General features: G+C 41.1%; 1 protein-coding gene across 3 annotated transcripts; it reads right to left on the bottom strand.

Annotated features, from left to right (window-relative positions):
* Positions 1-1,232: 1,232 nt before the first annotated feature.
* On the bottom strand, positions 1,233-9,665 carry cidec (cell death inducing DFFA like effector c). Of its 3 annotated transcripts, none has more exons than XM_067998560.1 (6): positions 9,604-9,665; positions 6,287-6,367; positions 5,737-5,875; positions 3,794-3,943; positions 3,214-3,401; positions 1,233-1,765 (listed from the first exon to the last, which is right to left on the bottom strand). In XM_067998560.1, exons 2-6 carry the CDS (start codon positions 6,337-6,339, stop codon positions 1,630-1,632), a joined length of 666 nt encoding a protein of 221 aa, XP_067854661.1. In that variant the 5' UTR covers positions 6,340-6,367; positions 9,604-9,665; the 3' UTR covers positions 1,233-1,629. The 3 variants fall into 3 exon arrangements, with proteins under 3 accessions (XP_067854661.1, XP_067854660.1, XP_067854659.1); XM_067998559.1 differs by lacking the exon at positions 9,604-9,665 and adding an exon at positions 9,266-9,470; XM_067998558.1 differs by lacking the exon at positions 9,604-9,665 and adding an exon at positions 7,955-8,540.
* Between the last annotated feature and the right edge of the window lie 11,916 nt (positions 9,666-21,581).

Below are 21,581 nucleotides of genomic sequence, written 5' to 3'. Positions count from 1 at the left end.
TAGACAATAATACTAGACCATCATTTAAAAGTGAAAATTATTTAAAAATAAGGATTTTGAACAATGCCACACCTTATGCTTTATTCCTGGGATTTTCTACTGCCATCTATTGATGGCAATTGTGTTCTGCATAGTGAAGATATTCAACTTTTGCCTCAAGGTAGGTTGTGCCATTTTATGCACTGAACCAGGCATAAGCCCAGCACAGCTGAAGGTAGATTCAAAAGATAGAACAATAATAAGCATATCCTAGCACTGGATTTCAGTGTTGAGCAAGCCCATTCCAGATATATTAGGTGCAAAGGAGATTCCTGCTCCACCTTGTTTCCCTGAAGATTTGAGTTACTGTATATGAGGTAGTTGTGTGCAATGGAAACCCATTCATTGGGAACAAAGGTTGAACTGGTTTGGAACTAAGCTGCACACCTAAAAAGGCAAAATATTTTAACTCTCAGGATATCATTCTCCACAAAGATTTCCAATTCACACTTATAGCCAAAATTTGGTTTAATAAATATTTTCTGTAATTACAAACATCACAATTTAATGTCAACTTTATACAAAAAGCATTAGTCCAATTCTACCAAAACTCAAGTAATATGCTTACAGTAGCACTTTAATGGCTTATGCTTATTTTCCTGCAGTAAATGCAGTGCTGGTGTCATTTCTTTTACTAAACTATATTTAGACATCAGCACAAGAGTAACCAATCTTTCTGGATATCTTCATTGACTGCTTCACTTTTGAAGAGAGGCAGCTTCCCAGATGTGGCCAAGTTGAGTCAACATGTACCCTACAGATGAACCCAGCCACTTTGCTTAGTGAGCTATGCAATGTTAAACATCAAGTCACACTTATTTTAGTGTATGGCTAATCAGTGCAATTGCAACCTAAAATGGAGGAGGAGGAAAGAAAAAATGAATTGCAAAATATAGTCTTGCAGGGTTGGGTGATGAGTGTAGGCTCAGGAAAGACAGTACAAGTGTGGTTGTAAGTAGGTCACTAGTTAACAGCACAGGTTCTGTTTTACTGCAGTTGGAGGTCTCTGGCTAAATGATGTAGGCAGTGGGTATAAACACAATGTGAGCAGTTTATAGGGAAAAACTATAAAAGTGATCCCAAAAGGTGATGGATAAGCCAGTTTCAAATGGATTAGGTGCAGTGAGTATAGCCTGATCCACTGCTGCAGAAGTCACAAGTTACTTTGTGAGCATTAGCACAGTCTACAATAATCCAGTTAAATGCATCTTTATTGCACAAACACTTGGCCACATAGCCCAGTTACACAAGCATCACCCTGTACTAGTGTGGTTCCTTAATCAGGATTGGTACAATGAAGCAGATCTACCCAAATTTATTTGAGACAAACACCTTAAGTATTGTATACATGTAATGGTTAGTAAAGCACAAGTGTCTGGCTCCAAACCACATCAATGCAGGTGTCCTAGATTATATCCAGGTTTGGTGTCTGCACCAAATTGGCCATAAAAATTTCATTTGTCCACTAACATGCAGTCTTCCAGGGCAATAATCACAGTGGCCACTTAAATTGTGCCAAAAATGAGGTTTCTGGTTATGGATCATTTGCAAGTCATTAAGGGGTTTAGGAGCAGACAGGGCAGATATACTTCATTCAAGAACACAGAAGGGTTTCACTGGTGCCTGCTTCTCCTCCTCATCCAGTAAATGCTGCACATAGCATGATGTTCCAAGCAGAACATGACCTGTGGCTTGCATTGTGAACATTGTCAAACGCAGGGCTTCCCTAAGGAGGGAACAAAAAGGATTAATAGGAAGAGGCATTGACAAACAGAGCTATATAAAAAGTTATTTTATATAATGTCAGCAGTGCGAGAATTACTCCATGTGAGCAAGAGTTCCCATTCACAACAGTTTAAGTGGTTAATAACTTAACTCCTTACAATTTATATGGGGAGGGAGAAAGAAGCAAAGAAAAAAAGGGGGTGGTGATTAGAGATGGCCAGTAGTAGGAAAAGTAAGTTTGCAGATGTTTCTGGTCTCAGATAATCTTGAAATAAGAAGTTTCAACCAAAGGAGAAGCAGCAACTTGATTACTTTTTGAGCCAGAGCTGCAAGTAGAGAACCAAGCCAGATGAGCACAATATATTGAAGCTTATGGATTGATCTGAGGCTACACCAAGGTGTCACTATATCAAGAGTAGTGATAGAGGTGGGGAGAAAACTGGAAGACCTAGATAGTGTTGTTCTTTGTTTTGGTGGGGGGGGGGGGGGGGGGGCAGGGAAGGAAAAAAAGGTGGTAGTTTATTTCCCTCATTAAAATGAGAGCATGTTGGAAGACACAGAAGGGAGAGTATAAGGAAATAGCTGGAGGGTCTCATTAGCAATATAAACAAATGGGAGTGTCAAGCCTACATGTGATGACAAGATTGAGGGGGAAAGCCATAAAAAGGTGTATGGGAACAGGTAGAAGTTGATGAGGGGTAAGCAAGGCAAGGAAGTTGGTGAAGGATGAAAAGTTGCTCAGTGCAAAGACAGGTCAGACAAGGGGACCACCAGTGATGTTTTTCTGGGGTATGTATGTGGCATGAAAGAAGTGCAGAATCTTGGAAAGATGGTGGTAAAGACTGATAAAGGAACTGGGGATTTGCTGGGGTGGGGGGGCACACGAAGGGGAAATAAAAAACTGGGATCTAAGTGCCACTGTAGTAGGGGACATAGAACAAATTAAATGCAGGTGGCAGAGGATGAGATTAATGAGCATTTCAACAGTAGCCTAAGAATACCTGAACCCATTTTCCCCATGCCCCTGGAGGTTACTAGTGTCAATCGAATCTGAAAACTAGATCCATCCCCAAAAGCAAATACCAAGTTCCCAATAACTCACATTTAAGGATGATTATTTCCATGAAAGTCACAAGCTGTAGGACAGCCTGTCACCACAAATAGTCATCCATTCATTTCAGCTGAACATGTAATTAAAAGCTCCATTAGAGCTACTAAATACTATTTAGGGCATGCCCAATGTTTTAACAATCTCATTTTGTTTCAGTTGGACTGAATAGATAGACAGGTGGGGCTAGGAGGTTTAGTATCCTTGGAATCTAAGGATGCCAGTTACACGATGAATCCTATTACCAATAATTTACTTACAATGGAAAACATTCAATTCTTGAGCTGTAATATACTTGATCAGTAATCCAGTGCTTTCAGCTTGACATTCCAGTTTCTTACCTTATTATTTTCTTTGCTGCAATGCATTGGACATCATATGACACAGAATATGAGCCATAGAGGGTCATCTTTACACTCAGGCAGCCAATGAAATCTTGAGGATTTTCTTTGTAGAGGTCAAAAGTTATTCGGGCAACATCTTTTCTTCTACGCAATTTATCAGTGAAACTCAGATGAAAGCCACTATTCTGTTTTAAAAATAAGATTGTAATTATACTCTACACCAGGCAATGCCTAAAAAGGAAACTCCTGGACTACTACAAGATACTCTTCAGAATTGTACTTTGTACCAGCAAATATGCTAACATTCACATTTTGTAACTGGTAGGCTATACTGGGAATGTCTGATTTTATTGGTCTTGAGTTTCAGACATGATGAGCCTAAGCAGAACAGTGGATGGAGCACAGAGAAGTGCTTAGTTCAAGATAGGCTTGGACTTCCATTTTGCTTTTGCAAAGAATTAGGAGTGAAAGGATGAACTGGGGTTCCAGTTGAAGAGTACTTTAAATAAATGCTTCAGTGAGATTACAGAATAAATAAAAATATCCCCAGATAAATTGCTGCTACCACAGTCCTTACCTCTGATGGCGTCCATTTCTGTCCCTTCTCAAGTACCATGAAGGGAGTGTTGTCTAGTACAGTCTGAAAGAATTCTTCAGTCTCAATGAAGGTCCCATCCTCCTCCAGTGCCAGTGAGACACTGCATGTTGTGTGCAGTGATTCTTGAACCTGCAGCACGAGTGTAAAATTGTTGCTTTTAGAGACGTGGAGGGGGAAATGACAAAAAAAAGCAAGCTGGGTCATGATTAATCATTCCTGTTTAAAGGAACTGAACATTATTGCATCAATCAGTAAAACTCTTTACTGTACACAAGATTAAAGTTTATCCTTTGTTCTGAATGTTTGAGATAGAGGATTGTCTACATTTGGTTGCAGCACAGTCTCAGACCACAAAGCTGGCTGTGGATACAACTAATTCAGGTCAAAAACCAATTGCATTTTGGGTGAAAAAAATAAACTGTAATCATAAAAGTTTGGGAAGCCTAAAAAGTTAAAAGTTACATCAGTCTTTGAAAAAAAATACAAAGCTAAAATGAATGTGTATAATTAGTTTCTATTCTCAACAGATCCCAGTGTAGCTTTATTCAGCATCTGTACATTCCTACTTGGCCTCCTCTCAAGTTCTCAACCATTTATAGGTGCCAATTTTATTCACTCCAGGCAACATTAAGAAGTGGCTGAGCTCAAAGTGAAGGTTATGGGTCCCACAACATCCCTGCTGTAATGTTGAAGACCTATGCACCAGAACTAGCCACCCACTTAGCCAAGTTATTCCAGTGCAGCTATGGTGCTGGCATCTCCTAGACACTGGAAAATTGCCCAGGTATGTCCCAAGCACAAAAAGCAGGACAAATCTAACTTGATCAGTTACCACCTCAGGAGTGATGGAAGTCCCTGCCACTGGACTGTACCATTTCTTCCAACAGAGGGGATACTACAGCAGCTCCTAGCCCCATGACTGCCACCACTGAGGAGAGCAGTAACATGACCACCTAGACATATACCACCATTTATAGTCAAAAAGGTCAAAACACTAGAATTCCTTAACTAGCATAATTACAGGAGCACTATCACCACAAGGACTATGGTAGTTCAAGGAGAAGGCCCACTACCATTTTCTAAGGACATGGCCTTGCCAGTACTGCCCACACCCAATGAACAAAAAAAACCCCAAATTTGAAGGTAACTATGGTGTGCTCTATATCTGTACATAGGATGAATCACCTCCTGCACCAGACCATACACATCATACTAGAGGGTTCCGTGCTTAATCTTAATTTTGGTATTCCATTCGGGGGTGGTGGGAGAAGAGTTGGGTAGTAATCAATAGGTTTACCTATAATCCCATCAGCACCATTTGTGCCCTACAGTCAGATGGCACATTGTGTAGACTTCAAAACTCACTGCCCAATGAAGCTGCCACAGTCCAATCTTTAAGAATGCTCAGTTAGGCAACAATTGACAAAGCCCATTAGTGACAAAAGTCAACCTTCCAATTTGAGAGGGTGGTGAAAGGTGCACACGACGAGGCTCATTCCCAATACTTGTAAATCAAGCTACACAGTGCCCAGTGCACTTGCTCCATGCTATGAGGAAACATTCCCTATTCAGTTACCTTGTTGAGCACATGCACAGAACCAGACAAGCACAACTTGGTGCCTTAAAATGCTCATGAATTTCAGTTATTAGATGGAGATTTTAGCAATTATTTTGCTTCCATATTAAAAAAGGAACAAGAAAAGCTTCTGAATGGTCAGAACAACCAGTCATGAGAGTTTTTGTTAAGTTAACAATATATGTTAAATCCACCTACCTTCCTGGGGGGTATGAATCAGAAGAGGAAGAGAATACAAACTGAATGGAGTTTGGACTTGCTTGAGCAATTTATGCAAAAGGATCAAAGTAATATTGCCAGTCCATACCAAAACTTCACAAAAAAGGTTTGACAAATGAATTTTCACCTTGTCCAGTAGATCCAGAAGGCCCTCTGCCATGATGCCCTTCCTCAGGCTCCGATCCCAGTTGCACACTTTAAATGGTCTTTGCTGCGGAGTGCTGTTCAACAGTTGCGAGGTCACTGACGCACTGGCAGAAACACACCTATGCAAAAAAAAAATACAAACTGTAGATGGCACATCACCGTTAAGTTGATGTTCCTACTACTGTGGAGACAGATGTTTTCTTGATCTAACTGGTAAGGAATGAGTAAGAGAACTACAGTAGTGTTTAAGTATTTACTGAATTTTGCAGTAATAAAACCAATTTTTTTTTGTTAATAACAGAGGCATAATAGTTCTTAAATTTGACTTCAGGGAGGCTACATTTACTGCCAATTCCTGGTTGCCCCAAAGGATGGACCTTGACGTGGTGGAAAGGCTTGAGTGCTCCTATGACCAAGAGCCATGATGGCAGGAGTATAACTCCTGGTAGGGCCAAAGTTAGATAGGTCAAAAGATAGGGGCCAGACTAAAGGCAGTTCACTAGGAAGAAAAATATTTGTAGATATCTTACCTGGAGATGGAACTGGGAGACAAGAAACTGAGTGATTTCTTGGCATATTCCATTTTCAGCTTTCACGAGTGTCCAACCTACCTGCAACAAAAAAATTGCAAAAATGGTTACATGTCTTAAAAATCTTGAACAGTGAATGTTTGTCTGGATTAAGTCGAGATTGTGTAGTACAATATTCTTTTCCTCAAAGAAATCTCTCTCCTCCCCACCAAACAGCATTAAACACCCCCAGATAATGTAGAGATTTAAGACCCCTCACCACTACAATGTACTTAAATCAAATTCAGAAGAGTATCCATACTATACCAAAGCCACATTTGCAATAAGCAGACACACTGGGTTAAAAGCACTCCCACTACCCATCAATTTCTTAATGTCAGCATAAACTACATTTTCCAAAAATACCACTTATAGTAGGAAAGTTACCATCTTATGACATAATATTAATAGAGTTAAAAATTGAATAGTTAATCAGCAAGCATTGTAACTAGCATTATAGAATCCTTTTACACAGGTCACTGAATCAGATAATTATGACACAGAAAGAGGCCATTTGGCCCATTGTGTCCTTGCCAGCCAAAAGAGCTATCCAACTTAATCCCACTTTCCAGCATTTGGTTCGTAACCCTGTAGGTTACAGCACTTCAAGTGCCCATCCAAGTACTTTTTAATGAGTGAGGGTTTCTGCCTCTACCACCCTTTCAGGCAGGCAGTGAGTTCCAGACCCCCCACCACTCTCTGGGCTAAACAATTTCTCCTCAACTCCCATCTAATCCTTCTACCAATTACTTTAAATCTATGCCCCCTGGTCACTGACCCCTCTGTTAATGGAAATAGGTCCTCCTATCCAGTCCCATCATAATTTTATAGACCTCAATTAAATCTCCCTTCAGTCTCCTTTGTTCCAAAGAAAACAACCCCAGCCTATCCAATCTTTCCTCATAACTAAAATTCTCCAGCCCTGGCAACATCCTTGTAAATCTCCTCTGTACCCTCTAGCACAATCACATCTTTGCTGTAAAGTGAAGAGAACTGCAAGTAGTATTCAAGCTGTGGCCTAACTAGTGTTTTATACAGTTCTAGCATAACCTCCCTGCTCTTACATTCTATGCCTCGGCTAAAAAGGGAAGTATCCCTTATGCCTTTTTAAGCCACCTTATCTACCGGTCCTGCTACCTTCAGGAATCTGTGGACATGCACTCAAAGGTCCCTCTCTTCCTCTACACCTCTCAGTAGCCTCCCATTTATTGTGTACTCCCTTGCCTTGTTTGCCCTCCCCACATGCATTACCTCACACTTCTCTGGATTGAATTCCATTTGCCACTTTTTTGCCCACTTGAACAGTCCATTGATATCGGCCTGCAGTCTACAGCTTTCCTCCTCACTATCAACCACACGGCCAATTTTTGTACACTACACCCTAAAAACCCTAGTAGGGAAACTAGTCAGTTCAAGCAAATTTAAATCCTATTCAATATAATTGTTTTGTATGCTGACAAGTTTCAATACACAGAAAAGTCCCAATCCTATATGGGGAGTGATTGAGCTGGGGGAAAACAAAAGGCAAGTCAACTTGTACAGATCTACAACACTAACATGAGAGGCAGGTAGACTGTGTAGATAGCCCAAATCAAAAAAAAAATACAAAATGGGAAAGACAACACTCACTTTTACGTTGATCTTATGTTTAAAACTTATGTCCCACTCCGTTTCAAGTCTCTCCTCTCACCCTCACAGCAGATTCTGACTAGGTTTCAGAAGTTCACTGACTCCAGCAAGATGATCAATGACTCACAGGGTCAAGGTTCTGCCAGCAAGCTAGTTATTGCACCACAGTAGCACGTCCGCACAATACACAGGGCGTGACAATGAATTCATGTTTCAAAATGTGACTTTTCTCTTGTCGCCCCCTCTCCTCCCCCAAGTGGAAAGAATTTTAATATTGAGCCCTGTTTAAGTGCATTTTAAAACAAAACATAAATTCACCCCTAGTATAAAAAAAATGGAGAACGTGTATTAAAGCCAGACATTGAAACCAGTACAGATGATAATCCGTAATAGGGGAGTTGTTACCTCATCTCAGGAACTCCCAAACAGTCACACTTTAGGGGGTTTTGGGATATCCTTCCACTTGAGCTTCACATGAAGACAATGGGATAAATTCCAGTTCAATCCCCTGCTTCCCCTTCAGTTTTAGACTGGTAACTCAAGTTGTGGTTTCAGTCAGACAGTACCCAGTTTATACCACCGAGCTGGAACTCAGGTTTTGAAGCACAGAAGAGAACAGTGCACATTATAGTCACATTCCCAGCAGTTACATTTTAAATGCCTAGACAGGGCAGGTGGGAGCACTTATTGTTTTAAAATGTTTAAGTTGACCACATACAGCCTTTTAAGTATCCAGGGGTTAAAACAGTGTGCAAGAGTCTCTTGGACGTGGCTTATCACTACAGTGCAGTTACACCCCATGGTCCATCAAACCAAACTTGAGACCACATCCTCATGGAAGTCGCACTGCTTTTCTCCAGCGTCAGATTTATGTCACTTTAACACCGTGTAAAGCAAAGGCTCCATGGGGAAGCCAAGACTAAAGTTGTAATATAAACTCTACCATGTATCCTTTTAAGCATGTAGAACCACATCACATTTCTATTTGTTACAGAACACACACATTTTAAAAGGATTCCTCTTCTCCCCCGCTCTTGCAGTTCACCCGAAATAAATATTTTATTTAATGGCGTTGTCTCGAGTAACAAGATGAAATTAAAGCAAAGTGATGGAAATAAGGAGAAAACTTTGCACCCGGACCCTTAAAACATTGACCAGGATTCGGTAAGATTTTTGTCTCAGCCTAACTGCAACAGGGGATTACAAAAAAAATGTAAACTACTAAATTTAAAATCTACACAGTCACAGGAACCTTCCCCCCCAAAGATATAATTAAAATGTTTTACAAGGAACATCCGCTGTAATAGTTACCACCAATTAAAGCCGGCAGGGATGTGTGGGCTGCGCTCGGATCCTTCAGGAGGTGCAAATCGCCGTACTTTATAGGCTTTCAGTCCTCGCACCGTGGAGCGCACACAACCGGCACCATGTACAGCACCCGCTCCCAGCCCAGATAGTGGTGAGTGAGATAGAATAAGACCTGGTTAAACCCCAGGTTACCCTTGGGATCCCTCTCCCCTCCTACATGTTTATTGCTACTTTATGCTGGGGAATATATAAACAAACACTAGGACTGAACTAAGGAAAAACTCTCGGGGGGAAATGGTATCAGAAGACATACACTAGATCTGCATCAGACCTATACTCACCCAAAACAAACCAGGATTTACGCAGATTGTACACTCTCAGGTAGAGACAGAGACTGAAATTTATACACACACCTGTTACACGGTCAGTTTGACCATCTCATGACTATTGACACCACCTCCAATAACACTGAACCTATCAAACACATCCCGATAGTTAAACCAGACATCTATCCCTCAATTAGTGGTGCAAGATAGGCCAGTTTTACACAGAACGAATCCACCACAAACATTTACAAAAACAGATTACCCAAACTAAAATCTTGAAGTAAATATAAATTAATTCAGAGGTGATCTGACAGAAGTATGTAAGACGGTTGTCAGTATGGATAAAATAAATACAGAAAATTACTTCAAGCAAATTATATGACTAGTTAGGGGGCACAGTTTCAAGCTAGTAAAAGGCAAATTTAGGTCTGATATCAGGAAGTTCTTCACAAAAAGAGTGATTAACATATGGAATTGACTTCCAGATAAATTAGTAAATGCAAAAACCTTGTAATCATTTAAGAACCAATTGGATACTGTAATGGAGGACTTTAGGATATTGCTGGATGGATGAATTAAGATGGGTTAAACAACAACAACTTGCATTTATATAGCACCTTTAATATAGTAAAATGTCCCAAGGTGTTTCACAAGAGTGTTATCAAACAAAATTTGATACTGAGCCACATAAGGAGGTATTAGGAAAGGTGACTAAAAGCTTGGTCGAAGAGGTAGGTTTTAAGGAGTGTCTTAAAGGAGGAGAGAGATTAAATGATCTTCCTCATTTGTAATCATCTTGTAGAATTCGCTGCAGGGTCATTTGGACGTGTGCCAAAAAGGTATGGATTGTATATTCAGATCTGATTTCATGGCTGTCAACTAAATTGTTCTTAGTTCCTGTTAATCCCTGTATTTGTTTCAATAGCCTTTAGCCCCCAAAGTTTGCAAATTTGCTAGTCGTCAGTTTTGGGGCTTTGTTCAATTCCACTAAACCTAGGTCTGATTTAAAATAGGCAATAAGCCAGACACCAGTGCCTGCATGGATCTACATCATTTATTTAAAGTTACATAGTTGATGCTAAATAAGATTTCATCCACATATGGGTCAGAGAAGGCTCTTCTTGGTGGCTGATGGGGGGACACATTTGAAGTAATTGTACTGGGATATCAGTATGTAAGTCAGAGTCAGCCCATAACCCAATATGTGCTCGAGAAATCTTGGTTCAGCAAGTGATGATTACCTTTAAGGGTACAAGAGATAGTTCCAGGTGTTGACATTTTTAGGATTGAGTTCCACAGGCAGATGAAGCAGTGTGTGAATGCTAGCTATGGTACCCTGTGCAGACATTTTGAGCTGAATTTCAGGGGTGCAGTTGCAGCAGCTGTTGTGATCCTGGCACACAATGGTGGATGTGGTTTGGGCAATTGCAGTGCTATTTTGGTCATAATCTGGACTGATGAACTGACTCTATCCCATTGATGGAGAGAGTGGACTTGGCGTGGAATCGGTAGTCAGCCATCCTCATTGGGTTCTTGGATTGCAGTGAGCTTAAGCTTTCTTCAGAATTAGTACTCATTTACTAACTTTTTCCAGGCATCTTTCCCAATGTGAGTTGGATGTGATTACCAAGCCAGAAAGATGAATGTTTGTAACTAAGATAGCTCGCTGCCTTTATAGAGCATCGTTCACCTGAGGAAGGAGGTAGCCTCTGAAAGCTTGTGAATTTAAAATAAAATTGCTGGACTATAACTTGGTGTTGTAAAATTGTTTACAATTTATAGAGCAGAAGTAGGCCGTGGCATGATGGCTAGTCTTTCATGACAGTTATTGACTTGGTCTTTTCAGCACTGAAGATAAAAAAGCATCTGCTTGCCTACTGTCCAATTTTTTCTTTATCTGCCTATGCTGAAAATGATCAGTTTGTCTTTCATATGGGAAGTTTACCATTCTATAATGACTGGTGTCCCTAGTAAAGAGAACAACATTGCGCATAACCTGTACCGCACTGTAGATGAAGACTAGAAACACTTACCTAAACACACATCTGTATTGGGGAACATTAGTTTTTATAGGTCAATTTCAGAAACAAGTTTTTGGTACTTGTGCTACTGACCCCACCTTAGTTCTGACTGCATAATTGAGAACAGGTAAGCAGAGAGTTACACAAAACACACGTTCCTGAAATTTACCTTAATTATGAATTAACTGAATATTCTCATTAATGAGCAATGCTAAGAAAAACATTTTAATAGTTTGGCCTCTTTAGTTCTGACATGTAATTATAATTGTGACAACTGTGGGAACAAGTACAGCATTAAGCATATTTATGTGTGATACTTGGATTGATTTGTTAATTAAACATATTTGTAGGCACGACCAAACTGATTTATTAATGGATATTGTAGTAGTGAATTGAGGTTGAAGTCAAGTCCTTCATGTAGTCTACAATATTCAATTCCCCACTGTGGCACAAATGGAGTCCATTATTACTATCCAACTGTACTCTTTATTATGAGATGTTAATAGAATTAATTTGATAGGTAATTCAGCACAGAATCGACCATTTTCGTAGGTTGTAGTAGTGAATTCAAATAACTGCTCCGAAAAGATGGTATCACCAGTGTGTTGGTGGAACTGTACTGCAGCAAGATAGCAATACCTGCAGGAAAAATAGAGGAGAAAAAATCCTGGATAAAGGGAGAGAAAATTTTGTTCAACATTGTTTGAAGGGTTTCTGTTTGTGTGCAGATTTCAACAAAGGAAATTAAATGTATCATGTCAGAATATTTATATTCATCTCATGATGGGTTTGAGTGGGTTGTGTGATTCAATGAGGGTTTCCTGCTTCAGTTTGCAATTGATTGAACTCAAATCAATTAACTTCAGCTGGCTGGAATAAGGCTTAATTGGTCAAGAGTGGAATTTTTAATCATTTATCCTCAATCTGTTTTGAATGGATAGTCAACAGTTAGTTTCAATACTGTGTGTTAAGATTAATTATATTTGTGTGTGTCTCACAAAATAGAATATAAAACAAATTGATTGTGTTACATCTGTTTTCAATGAGTCTTACTAATCTCAGATAAGGTGCTTTATCCAAAGAATGGGCTTGATGAAAAAGAAACCATTACGTTGATTAACGGAATTACTGAAAATCAGGTCACTCAGATAAAGGCTGAAAGATATTAGTAAAAATTGAAATGTCTACAACACTGAGATGGATTTTAATCAACACAAGGTTGGGGGGCAGAGGGTGAGACCACACCTGGAGTACTGTGTTCAGTTCTGGGCACCGCACCTTAAGAAGGATATATTGGCCTTGGAGGGAGTGCAGCATAGATTTACTAGAATGATACCTGGACTCCAAGGGTTAAATTCCGATGAGAGATTACACTAACTAGGGTTGTATTCCTTGGAATTTAGAAGATTAAGGGATGATTTAATCAAAGTATTAAGGGGAACTGATAGAGAGAAACTATTTCTGCTGGTTGGGGAGTCTAGGATTAGGGGACATAGCCTAAAAATTAGAGCCAGGACTTTCAGGAGTGAAATTAGGAAACATTCCTACACGTAGAGGGTGGTAGAAGTTTGGAACTCTCTTCTGTAAATGACAGTTGATGCTAGCTCAATTGTTAATTTTAAATCTGAGATTGATAGATTTTTGTTAACCAAAGGTAATAAGGGATATGGGGGTAAGGTGAATATATGGAGTTAAGTCACAGATCAGCCATGATCTCATTGAATGGTGGAACAGACTTGAGGGGCTAAATGGCCTACTCCTGTTCCTATGTTCCTAAGTGGTGGGAGGGGAAAGGGGGTTAATGTCTACACTGTGAGGTGGTAATTTTTGACATTGAGAAGGGACCTCTGTCAGTACTCCCAAATGGGCACTATTACAAGTGTCAGCTTAGCTCTGTGTTGCATTCCCACCTCAAGGATTCCAGCCCCACTCCAGGGACTTGAACACACAATCTAGGCTGACACTTCAATGCATTACTGTTGGAGTGTAGACCATCAGATGAGATGTTAAACTGAGATCCTGCTTTAGGTGGATGTAATAGATCCCAAACCCACAGGTAAGTGGTTGGGAGGGGTATCGGGTGGGCATCGCGATCAGGGGAAGGGGAGGCCCCTGGTTTCCTCATGGAGCCCCGTGGAGCATTCCTGGTCCTTTTTGCCGATAAAGAAACTTAAAACAATAAAACACTTACCTTTCTGGTCTCTACACCACAAGATTGGGTAGCCACAATGGCTTCCTTGCACAAGCCTCCTATTAATAATTGTAGTCAGGCCCTGATGATATCATCAAAGTCTGATCTGCACATTTTAAAGAACCACCCCACTGCCTTCTGGTGGGGGTATCCCTCTCACCCCTTACTTAGAAGAGCAGATTACGATAGTAACCCACTGAAAAGCAGCGAGATCAATGCAGGTAAGTTGCATCGGCCATTTTAACTGCCCACCCGGTTTCTGCCAGGCAGCCAGGGTTAATATCGTTCCTTGGGAGAATTGAGTGAGGGAACTACTTTTGGGGAATGTATATCATTTACAGGCTGGATGCAAGCTTAGTGTTTGGAGAACTGGAGAAGCTGAAGAAGGAATAGCAAATTCTAATGTTACAAAGGCAAGCTCATTAATGTCACCTTTTGGGTTTCCTGATACATTTAGGACAGTGGAAGCAATAATCAATGCAGCTACAATATCTTCTAAGGTTGCAATTGCCTCAAGCTTTAATAACACTGGCTACAGTTCCAGTCGTGATCATTATTTGAGCGCTCGAGTATTGAATTATCTAACTGGTGCTTAAGGAATGTCTTCTACAAAATGGTGTCACAACAGGAAATAAATCCAATGTGTAGTCTTCTACTTGTACTATTTTGTTGGTAGGGTCTGTTGTAAATATAATAGTTACCAGATGACTTACTAACGATGTTTCAGTAATGATAAGAGGCGATTTGGGAGGACCAAGGACAGCTGGTGATTATCTTAATATCTCTCACTCTTAATGTTTGAATTAAACTGCGTCTAGCCTGTGAAGGTCTTTTGGTGGAAGCTGATTTAGGGAAAAATAGGTAAATGAGAAGCGACATAAAAGTTCAATGTCGAGAGTGTATAACGTGATTCATCCACAATTGGAGTGTTTTTCTGTAATAGAGGAAGAGAAGTTTGGATAGTTTGTCACTTGTTGATTCTGGTACATGTGAACTTGCTCCACGATGAGATTTTGATATTTCAATGGTAACTTCAAAGTTGACTTTTAGGATTCATCGAATTGCTTCCTCTATGAGCAAAGATGCAAGTACATGTTTGATTAGTCCTCTGAGGTGTTTGAATGGCCCGATGCTTAGTAACGCTGTTTGAAGTTCCTGTAGTGGTTGTTTCTGGAGTCACTCTGGTGCATTCTTTGATCAGAGTAATATGTATTGGTGTTTTAGCAGTACTTGGCTCCTTCTGTTGTACCTTTTCCTCTCTTTCTGGTTTCTTTGGAAGTGTTGTGCGATTTTTGAGATCCACCAGTGTTAATGTTACATCTAGGTCAGCATTTTTATCTTTGATGGGGATAAGTCGTCTTAGCGTAACTTTCCCAGTTTCCCACTGAAGAAAGATGAGAAAAGCTATTGCAAATATAAAATCTGACAAACATTTGCACTCTGACAAGCTAAAGCATTGCTTATCATTTACTTGAGTGCCTAATAAAATTTTGCTCCAACATTTATTGCATTTGCTAAAAGTTTACTTGTTGGAGCACCATGTTGTCATACAAAATATGGAACATTTTTCAGGGCAAAAGGGTAACTAGGGAGAGAGTAGGGCCTCTTAAGGATCAACAAGGTCATCTATGTGCGGAACCACAAGAGATGGGTGAGATCCTGAATGAATATTTCACATCGGTATTTACGGTTGAGAAAGGCATGGATGTTAGGGAACTTGGGGAAATAAATAGTGATGTCTTGAGGAGTGTACATATTACAGAGAGGGAGGTGCTGGAAGTCTTAACGCGCATCAAGGTAGATAAATCTCCGGGACCTGATGAAATGTATCCCAGGACGTTATGGGAGGTTAGGGAGGAAATTGCGGGTCCCCTAGCAGAGATATTTGAATCATCCACCGCTGCAGGTGAGGTGCCTGAAGATTGGAGGGTAGCAAATGTTGTGCCTTTGTTTAAGAAGGGCGGCAGGGAAAAGCCTGGGAACTACAGACCAGTGAGCCTGACATCTGTAGTGGGTAAGTTGTTAGAGGGTATTCTGAGGGACAGAATCTACAGGCATTTGGAGAGGCAGGGACTAATTAGGAACAGTCAGCATGGTTTTGTGAGAGGAAAATCATGTCTCACGAATTTGATTGAGTTTTTTGAAGGGGTAACCAAGAAGATAGATGAGGGCTGTGCAGTAGACGTGGTCTACATGGACTTCAGCAAAGCATTTGACAAGGTACCGCATGGTAGGTTGTTACATAAGGTTAAATCTCATGGGATCCAAGGTGAGGTAGCCAATTGGATACAAAATTGGCTTGACGACAGAAGACAGAGGGTGGTTGTCGAGGGTTGTTTTTCAAACTGGATGCCTGTGTCCAGCGGTGTGCCTCAGGGATCGGTGCTGGGTCCGCTGTTATTTGTTATTTATATTAATGATTTGGATGAGAATTTAGGAGGCATGGTTAGTAAGTTTGCAGATGACACCAAGATTGGTGGCATTGTGGACAGTGAAGAAGGTTATCTAGGATTGCAACGGGATCTTGATAAATTGGGCCAGTGGGCCGATGAATGGCAGATGGAGTTTAATTTAGATAAATGTGAGGTGATGCATTTTGGTAGATCGAATCGGGCCAGGACCTACTCCGTTAATGGTAGGGCATTGGGGAGAGTTATAGAACAGAGATCTAGGAGTACAGATTCATAGCTCCTTGAAAGTGGAGTCACAGGTGGATAGGGTGGTGAAGAAGGCATTCAGCATGCTTGGTTTCATTGGTCAGAACATTGAATGCAGGAGTTGGGATGTCTTGTTGAAGTTGTACAGGGCATTGGTGAGGCCACACTTGGAGTACTGTGTACAGTTCTGGTCACCCTATTATAGAAAGGATATTATTAAACTAGAAAGAGTGCAGAAAAGATTTACTAGGATGCTACCGGGACTTGATGGTTTGACTTACAGGGAGAGGTTAGACAGACTGGGACTTTATTCCCTGGAGAGTAGGAGGTTAAGGGGTGATCTTATAGAAGTCTATAAAATAATGAGGGGCATAGATAAGGTCGATAGTCAAAATCTTTTCCCAAAGGTAGGGGAGTCTATAACGAGGGGGCACAGATTTAAGGTGAGAGGGGAGAGATACAAAAGGATCCAGAGGGGCAATTTTTTCACTCAAAGGGTGGTGAGTGTCTGGAACGAGCTGCCAGAGGCAGTAGTAGAGGCGGGTACAATTTTGTCTTTTAAAAAGCATTTGGACAGTTACATGGGGAAGATGGGTATCGAGGGATATGGGCCAAGTGCAGGCAATTGGGACTAGCTTAGTGGTATAAACTGGGCGACATGGACATGTTGGGCCGAAGGGCCTGTTTCCATGTTGTAACTTCTATGATTCTATGATTCTATAATCGTGTGGGATTCACCTGCTGGTTTCCTTTGGGAGAATGGATCCTGCAATAATACTAAGACCACTAATGGTCTGATCTTTAAAACTTTGCCTGGCTTTCTGGTGCTAATTATCAACAGAGTTGTTACTGGTACTGGAAGAACATCTTTTACAACAGGTACCATGTCAACTGCTATATCCCCTACATGCACTGATCTAATGCTAGAATCTGTGATGAGCAGAACACTTAACTGACTTTGTACTGTTAGTGATTTGTTGGTAAAACAGATTACTTCTAAGGACTAAATATTGTTCATGAATACTTTTAAAGTTTGGATTGACAAGTGAAGTCATATTATTGGAAGACCATTGGTGGGACACAAGATCAGTAATTGGACAGTAAACAAAATATCTTGCTTTCGGTGTCTCTGTGATATTCTCTGCTCTTGCTCCTTGGTGACAGAAACCATTTTTGGGATCCTTGTTACATTTTACCGATTGAGATTCTTTTGACCAATTAAAGGACTTATGGTCACATCATATTCGGGCAGGAATTTTTATTTTAGTTTTGGCAAATGTTTCTTGAAATGATGTTTCTCCCATTTTAACATTTGAGAAGAAAGTTGAAACAGTGCTGCACGCTTGCAATCTGGCAAACATTGCACTGTGGGAGGCTGCTATACTACATACAGTCCCATTGGTGTGAAGTGTTATAGGGTGAGATGGATCACAATTTTTCTAAATGACCATAAGCAAAGGGTGACTTTAAACTGGGTAGCCATTTGAAGTCAATGGAATGGAAAATTGGTTAGTGTGCATAATGGGCGGGCAATCCGATACCACCAGTTTACACCCCCACCAAAGTTGAAAGTTACTCCCTCTGTGTTCTTTGCTTTTTCCAGGAGATGGGAGTGTTGTGGGGTGGGGGGATGGAAGGGTAGATACATGGGGATGAGTCTCTCTAATAAATGGGGTGACTGTGTATGGGCCTAATGGCCCTTTCTCATCCTAAATATATAAAATAACATACAATTTACTTGACTTGCTGATTATATTTTATTCTTAGAATCATAGAATGGTTACAGCACAGATGGAGGCCATTCAGCCCACCGAGTCTGTACCAGCTCTTTGTAAGAGCAATCCAGTTAGTCCCATTCCCCCGCTCTATTCCCCGTAGACCTGCAAATTTTTTCCCTTCAAGTATTTATCCGATTCCTTTTTGAAAGCCATGATTGTATCTGCTTCCAATACCCTTTCAGGCAGCATATTCCAGATCATAACTACTCCCTGCGAAAAGAAGTTTTTCCTCATGTCGCCTTTTGTCAGTCACAATTCTAGCTCATAATTTTTCTTCACTTGGTAACAAGTGGTAAATGGGTACTTTTATATAGCTTTCACTGGATGGGCAGAAGCTCAAGCTAAAGAAATACGAATCCCTTCCCCTCAATCTCTGAATCCTGTCTTCCCCTCTCATTTTGCCAGACTCACCTAATACTCTCGTGCCTCCAACTCTGTCTATTCCACCATGCCTACCCTAACACTGTATATCAGTTGGAGGTACGCTTGTGATGTAACCGGTACTCTGATTCTTGCACAGGTATTTTGAACTAGGTGCAGATACCTATAGTTTAGAACAAAAGCAGGTATTGTGCTTTTGGCAAAAATGCTTTTCTGTGATGCAGTTATTTTTGATCCTAGTGCAGCAGTGCTCTGATTCAGATACATGTAGCAACCAGTAGCCAGTGGTGTTCCGCAGGGGTCGGTGCTGGGTCCCCAACTCTTTACAATCTATATTAATGATTTGGAGGAGGGGACCGAGTGTAACATATCAAAGTTTGCAGATGATACAAAGATGGGAGGGAAAGTGGAGAGTGAGGAGGACATAAACCTACAAGGGGATATAGACAGGCTGGGTGAGTGGGCAGAGATTTGGCAGATGCAATACAATATTGGAAAATGTGAGGTTATGCGCTTTTTGGCAGGAAAAATCAGAGAGCAAGTTATTATCTTAATGGCAAGAAACTGGAAAGTACTGCAGTACAAAAGGATCTGGGGGTCCTAGTGCAAGAAAATTAAAAAGTTAGTATGCAGGTGCAGCAGGTGATCAAGAAGGCCAACGGAATGTTGGCTTTTATTGCTAGGGGGATAGAATATAAAAACAGGGAGGTATTGCTGCAGTTATATAAGGTATTGGTGAGACCGCTCCTGGAATACTGCATACAGTTTTGGTCTCCATACTTAAGAAAAGACATACTTGCTCTCGAGGCAGTACAAAGAAGGTTCACTCGGTTAATCCCGGGGATGAGGGGGTGGACATATGAGGAGAGGTTGAGTAGATTGGGACTCTACTCATTGGAGTTCAGAAGAATGAGGCGATCTTATTGAAACATATAAGATTGTGAAAGGGCTTGATCGGGTGGATGCGGTAAGGATGGGTGAAACTGGAACTAGGGGGCATAATCTTAGAATAAGGGGCTGCTCTTTCAAAACTGAGATGAGGAGAAACCTCTTCACTCAGAGGGTAGTAGGTCTGTGGAATTTGCTGCCCCAGGAAGCTGTGGAAGCTACATCATTAAATAATTTTTTTTTAAAATAGACAGTTTCCTAGAAGTAAAGGGAATTAGGGGTTACGGGGAGCAGGCAGGAAATTGGACATGAAGCTGAGTTTGGATCGGTCAAGGCCCTTTGGGTGGCGGAGCGGGCCTAGGGGCTGAGTGGCCGGGCCCTGTTCCTACTTCTTGTGTTCTTTAGATTTGAGGTTAGGATCAGATCAGCCATGACCTTATTGAATGGCGGAGCAGGCTCGAGGGGCCGATTGGCCTACTCCTGCTCCTATTTCTTATGTTCTTATGTACTTTCAGTTCAGCTGCAGGTATATTTAGTTGTGGTATATGCTTTGGTGCCTTGGTGTAGGAACCTTGCTGCTGATGCAACAGATACACCAGTTCTGGCATAGATACTGGCATTTCCAGTGTGGTTCATATTCTTTGAGTTGGTGAATGCTGTCTGAGTTAGGTACTGGTTTCACTAGCTCTGAGCAAGTGTATAGGCTTAGGTTTTTTGGCTCAGTGCAGGTTCTTGTACCCATACTGGTGGTGACTCAGGGTGCCTCCCACATTTCCAAGGGAAATGGATGTTTTAATTTCTCTACAAATGCAAAGCTGCAGTTTATTAAAAATGGTGACCCTGAAAACTGTCTCGTATATTTCTCTTTTTTGACAGCCTTCTCTCATAGCTCAGCTCCCCAGTCAGAGATGTCTACCAGAACTATAGAGCACGCTAATAGAAAAATGTCATATAAAGTCCAATTATATGCACATTAAATTATCAAATACTTTTCTTCGTGGGGAGGATGGAATGTCCCTATAAAAGGATTTCATTATCACAGGTGAACAATGCTAATGCCAAAAACAGTGGATCTCGAGATGATCACAGGATCTGAACTCTTCAGTTACATTCTTCCCACCGTACTATTCCCATATTTTGCCACCATACTGTCAACTTTTCTTCTCCCTTCCCCTTTTGCTTTGTTAAAACATTGCGATTGGCACTGGAGCAAGATTCCGTGGGGTAGAAATTGGTCTGCCTGTGCTTGTTTGTTGGGTGTAAAATGGGCGCAAAGCATACCAGATTAGCAGTGGAATGGCTTGTGCCCAATCTGTGCAAGCGTTGGTTCCACTGCTAAATTTATGGGGCCCATTTTTTAGGCATCCTGGGCAAATGCCTAAAACAGACGTTAGGTCCCTTGACTATGTTAATTAGGACCCCTGAGTAAATTTTGTTCCCGCCTGCCCCACTAAGTATTCTTCAGCGGCCCCTGTGGCCGTCAACTACAAGTAAGTTTAATTTTTAAAAAACCCTTTCTGTGGAGCCAAGATGAGCAGGGGTGCTCCCCTTGACTCCATAGTATGGACCTAGCAATCCACCCCCCTCCCCCACCCGTGACCACTCCCCTATTGGAACTTACCTGCTGCTGTTGAGGCAAGCAGCCCAAAATGGACTTTTCTTGTGAGGCGAGCTGAATCTGGAGCCATGACAGGCATCAGCAGCTCGCCCCGAATATGTAGACGAGGCCTGAGGACCTATTCCTGACCCAGACCAAAATCCACCCCAATGTCTTGATCCACTGTATGACTTTCATCTGCATCAGTAGCCGAATCAGCAGAGAATCAACTCAGGAAAGAAAAAGTAGCAGTGATACTTACATTGAACACAAGACAAGTAAAGATGATGCAATCATATTCAAATACACCAGTTCATTCACAACCAGCGGGAATATCACTGGTGCAGAACATTATAAGAGAGTCGGTGTCTGGTTAATTCACTGCCCCATGTAAACTAGCCATGTGGAGAGGCAAGAAGTGAGACTGAAAAAGGGAGCAGGGATAAATAGAAAATTAAATTAAATGCAAGTTGGAAAAAA

This window comes from Heptranchias perlo, chromosome 17, assembly GCF_035084215.1.
Source record: "Heptranchias perlo isolate sHepPer1 chromosome 17, sHepPer1.hap1, whole genome shotgun sequence".
In the NCBI taxonomy this organism is placed as follows: Eukaryota; Metazoa; Chordata; class Chondrichthyes; order Hexanchiformes; family Hexanchidae; genus Heptranchias; species Heptranchias perlo.
The sequence above is the reverse complement of the archived record's forward strand: the minus strand, read 5'-3'. Positions and strand labels throughout refer to the sequence as shown.